At 39.5% G+C, this 4,679-nt stretch overlaps 1 protein-coding gene across 1 annotated transcript in view; it reads left to right on the top strand.

Moving 5' to 3' along the window:
* The window catches only part of MAN1A1 (mannosidase alpha class 1A member 1), a 229,739-nt gene that overhangs the window by 198,026 nt on the left and 27,034 nt on the right, over positions 1-4,679 (top strand). The window contains exons 8-9 of the mRNA XM_042782736.1: positions 104-227; positions 2,218-2,311. Coding sequence (XP_042638670.1) covers positions 104-227; positions 2,218-2,311 — 218 coding nt within the window. The remainder of the gene's footprint in view (positions 1-103; positions 228-2,217; positions 2,312-4,679) is intronic.

Raw genomic sequence — 4,679 nt, forward strand, 5'->3', positions numbered from 1 at the left:
CTGTTTGGTGGGTTCAAACCACCACCTCTTAATCTTTTGATTAAGAGTTGTGAACAGTGGAATTAGTCTGACCTGTAACTCTTCAATGTCTTTTCTTCTGTAGTGGAATTGGAAGGAACTGGCCCTGGGCCTCAGGAGGCAGCAGTATTCTGGCAGAGTTTGGAACCTTGCATTTGGAGTTTATGCACTTGAGCTACTTATCAGGAAACCCCATCTTTGCTGAAAAGGTGAGATTCTCCAATAGGCTTTGCTTTACAAAGCAGCAATTGTTACAAACAATCTTCTCATCTGAGAAATTCAGTACTGTGGGATGTGGAAAAGAGCAATAAGGTTTATACAGCAATTTATGAAGTGTTGTGACATGCAGCGTTTCATTGAACTAAACTCTAAACCCACATTCTTTCCATGGCATCATTCTGACTCTGAGTGTGAGGACCTGGCTTTCACATCTGGTTCTCTGTGCCTCAAGCAAATCTCTTTATCTCTCTGAATTTTTCCTCATGTGAAAATAGGTAGTGTTGTATGGGCTGCATGAGCCAAGTATATGAAAGATTTTTTTCAGCTCTAAGTATTGTACAAATGAGAGGTCTCAACTGAATCAATTTCTAAGTTTTAGGAAACAAACACATAGCTGCTTGAATAAATTCATAGTCACCTGCACCACTCTGCCCCTTCAGCTTTCAACATGTTTCTCTGTTCCCCCTTATGGCAAAATTTCTTGAAAGAGTTGTCTCTGCTGCCTTCTCCTCCCTTCTTCCACTCTCTTTAACCCTCTCCACTTGGGCTTTTCTTCCAACCATTGTCATGGTGACTAGTGATCTCCACTTTGCCAAACCCAGTAATCCATCCTCACCTCTCACCTCCCTTGCCCTCTCAGCAATGATACAGTTAGTCACTCCTCCTTCATGAAACGTCGTCTTCACTTGGAGTCAGGCATGCTGTAGTCCCCTTGTTTGCCTCCTTCCTCCCTGGTGCTTCTTCTCAGTCTCCTTTGCTGGCTCTTCCTCATCAGCCCAACCTTGAAGTACTGGAAAGCCCGAGGACTCAAACCTGGACCTCCTCTTTTTATATTCATTCTGTGCATTATCTCATCCAGTCCCACGAGTTTCCATACTATCTACATACAGTCAACTCATGTTTATAATTCCAGTCCCACCCTTTCCCTTCAAGTCCAGACTCTGTATCCACCTGTCGAATCAGTATCTCCACTAAGAGATTTAATAGACAACTTCCACTTAAAGTGCTCCAGAGCTAAGTCCCAGACCTGCTTCTATCCTAGTCTTCACTAACTTGATAAATAGCATTTCAGTTTACCCAGGAGCTTAAACCAAAAATCTTGAGGTCATTCTGGTTCCTCTCCTTCTGGTGAACTCCAGGTCCGGTCTGTCAGGAAACCCTTTAGCTCTGTCCTCTTCTGCCACATTAGGAGCCATCATCTCTCGCCTGGACTTCTACCGTAGCCACCTAACTGCTGCTTCCAACCTTGGCCCTTTAGTCACATTGATCCTGTAAAAAAGAACAAGTGTTCAGTGGCTTCCTGTCACACTCAGAATAAAATAAGTCCTTCCTGTGACCCACAGGCTTGCATGAACTGAGCACGGTTACCTCTTTTTTCTGCTGCCTGACATTCACCCCTTTGCTTCTTCACTTCCACCTTCAGTGACTTTGCCGACTGCACTCTCTTATCAAGGCTTTTGTACTTGGTCCTCCTTTGCTGTAATATTCTCTTCCTCCAAGTTTCTGCCTGTCTTTCTCCCCCACATCCTTTACACCTCTGCTCAAATGCTGCATCAGCCTTTCTGGACCACTCTGACTAATGTGGTATGCCTCTTCACCCACAGCTACACTCTTTTTTTTTTTTTTTTTTAATAGCATTTATCGTTGCCTGACATATGTGTTCATTATCTGTATCATTCCACTAGAATGTAAATTCCTAGAGAGTAGAGACTTTGTTCAACCACCAATAGATTCCTAGTTCCTAGAAGAGTGTCTGAAATATAATATATAACCAATCAATCAATGTGACTGTATTCACTTGTTGCTATTATTTTTGTAATAGTAATGGGCTAGGGCTGACTCTCTTTGTTCTAAGTCTGCATCAGTCAAAGCCATTTACTTTTTTTTTTTTCCTAAAATGGAAATGTAATCAAGAAAGAGGGAAGAATGGCACCAAAGTTGTTTTTAATTTTTTTAGTAACATTTCATTTTCTCTTCTAGGTAATGAATATTCGAACAGTCCTGAACAATCTGGAAAAACCACAAGGCCTTTATCCTAACTATCTGAATCCCAATAGTGGACAGTGGGGTCAACGTAAGTCAAAAGAACAGCATTGTTGTAGCTCTTTATGGTACCAAGAACTATGCTAGGGCCAGAGAGAGGGAGCACAAATCTCGTTGTGTATTGAGAAAGGAAGAAAGGGGCCATGATTCCTTTAACAAACAGGCTGCTGTCTTGAGACAGAATATAAGTGTTATCAGGGAACTGGAGTGCTTATTTTTCCTGTATAACTGTAAGCATAATGGCATATAAGCTTGCTTCCAAGCTCTTGATCATAAAGGAAAGATCTGGTCAGGATGGGGTTGGGGTGCTAGCTTGAAACAAGCTGATCATGTGGAGAGAAGGGACAATTGTTCCTCTTTACTATTTACCATCAGGGCTTTGCACAGAGCACCTGTATTCCTTCTACCTCAACATTTCTCTGTTTCTGCATGCCTACAAGATGAAAGAGGAGCCCGAGTCTTTAAGAGATGAGAAACCGGAAGACCAAACAGAGTGTTTTCACTACTTAATTTGAAGGCAGAATATAAAGGTTTCTTGCCAGTAGAGCTATTTAGGAGAAGAAGGATGTATTGTACAGAGTTTTTGATGCCAGAAGCCTTTACTTCAGAACTTTCATGAACTTTTATCCAGGGGTATAAATATTCAGAGTACTTGATAGAAATACTCTCAAGCTGATTTAGAAAAAAATCAGTGTTATATTAAACAGTGACTGAAAGCAAGTAACCATGTGAAGTGCCTAGCTGTGTCTGTAATTGACAATGCCTTAACATTTTATTCTAATTTGGTTATTTTCTTTATACTTAAATATCATATTCCTAGATTATTATGCTTCATTGTTACTTTAGAAATATTTTTTAAATAATAATTTAGTAGGAAAAAATGTGTTAAATCTATGTCTATGTGTTAGTAATCACTATGGAGGATCTAACTATTGAGAGCATGAGGGCATGGCCAAATCTGTTCTTACTTACACTTGGCAGAATGTGCAAATAGAAGCCAGGCACCTAGGCTTTTAGCGTGCTTCAATCTACTATGGGTAGCTTAGCTGGTGATTCTGTTTCTTATTTGTAGCTTGGATTTTTGTAAGGATTAATAAGTGCTTAGAACAGTGCCTGCAAAGCAGTTAATGCTCAATAAAGATAGCTGCTATTGTTGTTGTTGATGTTGTATAAGTGGCTGTTAAAATAGCAAGGGGCAAATAAATAGTGTTGTATCAAGTGTCAGCAAATTTCATAGGTTGAAGCATTAGAAAAACATGAAATGTCACAATATATCACAGATGACAAAATCGTCATTTCTCTGGTTCAGACTGTAAGCACTGTGGGGATGCAGAGAAGACAAAGATCCGTGTGAACTGCCATGGTTCCGGAAGGAGAGACTTGAACTGAAGCTGGGCCTTAGTACTCCAGCTCCGTTACTCCAGAGTGATACTAAAGAGTTGGAGGAGAAGGAGATAAAGAGAAAGAGAATCTGCAAAGTTACAGAGAAAACACTAAGCTTTTACTTAAAACTATACTAATATCCAGAGCAATATTTCTTAAAAGGGTGGTTGTTTGCAACCCCTAGAAGTCCCTAAGACCTTTCAAGGCATCAAGGCATCTATAAGGTCAAAGCTATTTTTATAATAACATTGAGGCATTTTTTGCCTTTTTTTTAATTGTGTTGGCCTTTGCATTTATGGTACCAAAGCAATGGTGGGTGAAACTGCTGAACCCTTAATAAGAATTAAGGCAGAGGCACCAAATTGTGCTATTAGCTGTTGTATTTGTCACTAGAAAAAATACCAGTTTCCTTATGAATGTTCATAAAGCAGTACAAACAACTGATTCTGTAAATCTCAATACTTTTTTGGACTATTCTGTGAGATGAAATGGAAAGTACAAATAAAGCATCTGCTACATGATGAAAACTGGTGTTTGCCTTAAGAAAAGCACTTGTGTGATTATTTGAGTTGCACACTAAACTACCCACTTGTTATTTCATGAAACACCATTTTCACTTGAATACGCAACTAGAGAAAAACTATGGATACTCAGACTTGGGTAATTCATATGCCTGTTCTTAAAAATGAGCCTGTCACTTCAAGGAAAACAGACAGCATTTGTGCCTATGATAAAATTCAAGCTTCTGAATGAAAATGAAAATTTTCATTAACTTCCCAACACTTAAAAAGATTTTTCTGATGAAATTGGTAATGATGTTAACAAATATGTTTTTTAATTATATAATGAAATATATCACTATTGGGAAGATCTTCATAACTCAGTGAACCATTATTTTCAGATGACCAGTACATGCTGTAGGAGCTCTGGTAGCATAGTGCCTAAGGCACTTGACTGCTCACCAGAAGGCTGGCGGTTCAAACCCACCAGCCACTCCTCGGAAGGAAGGTTGGGCA

The sequence above is a fragment of the Orycteropus afer genome, unplaced genomic scaffold (assembly GCF_000298275.1).
Source record: "Orycteropus afer afer isolate SDZICR_OR568_19922 unplaced genomic scaffold, OryAfe1.0 scaffold00441, whole genome shotgun sequence".
NCBI lineage: Eukaryota > Metazoa > Chordata > Mammalia > Tubulidentata > Orycteropodidae > Orycteropus > Orycteropus afer.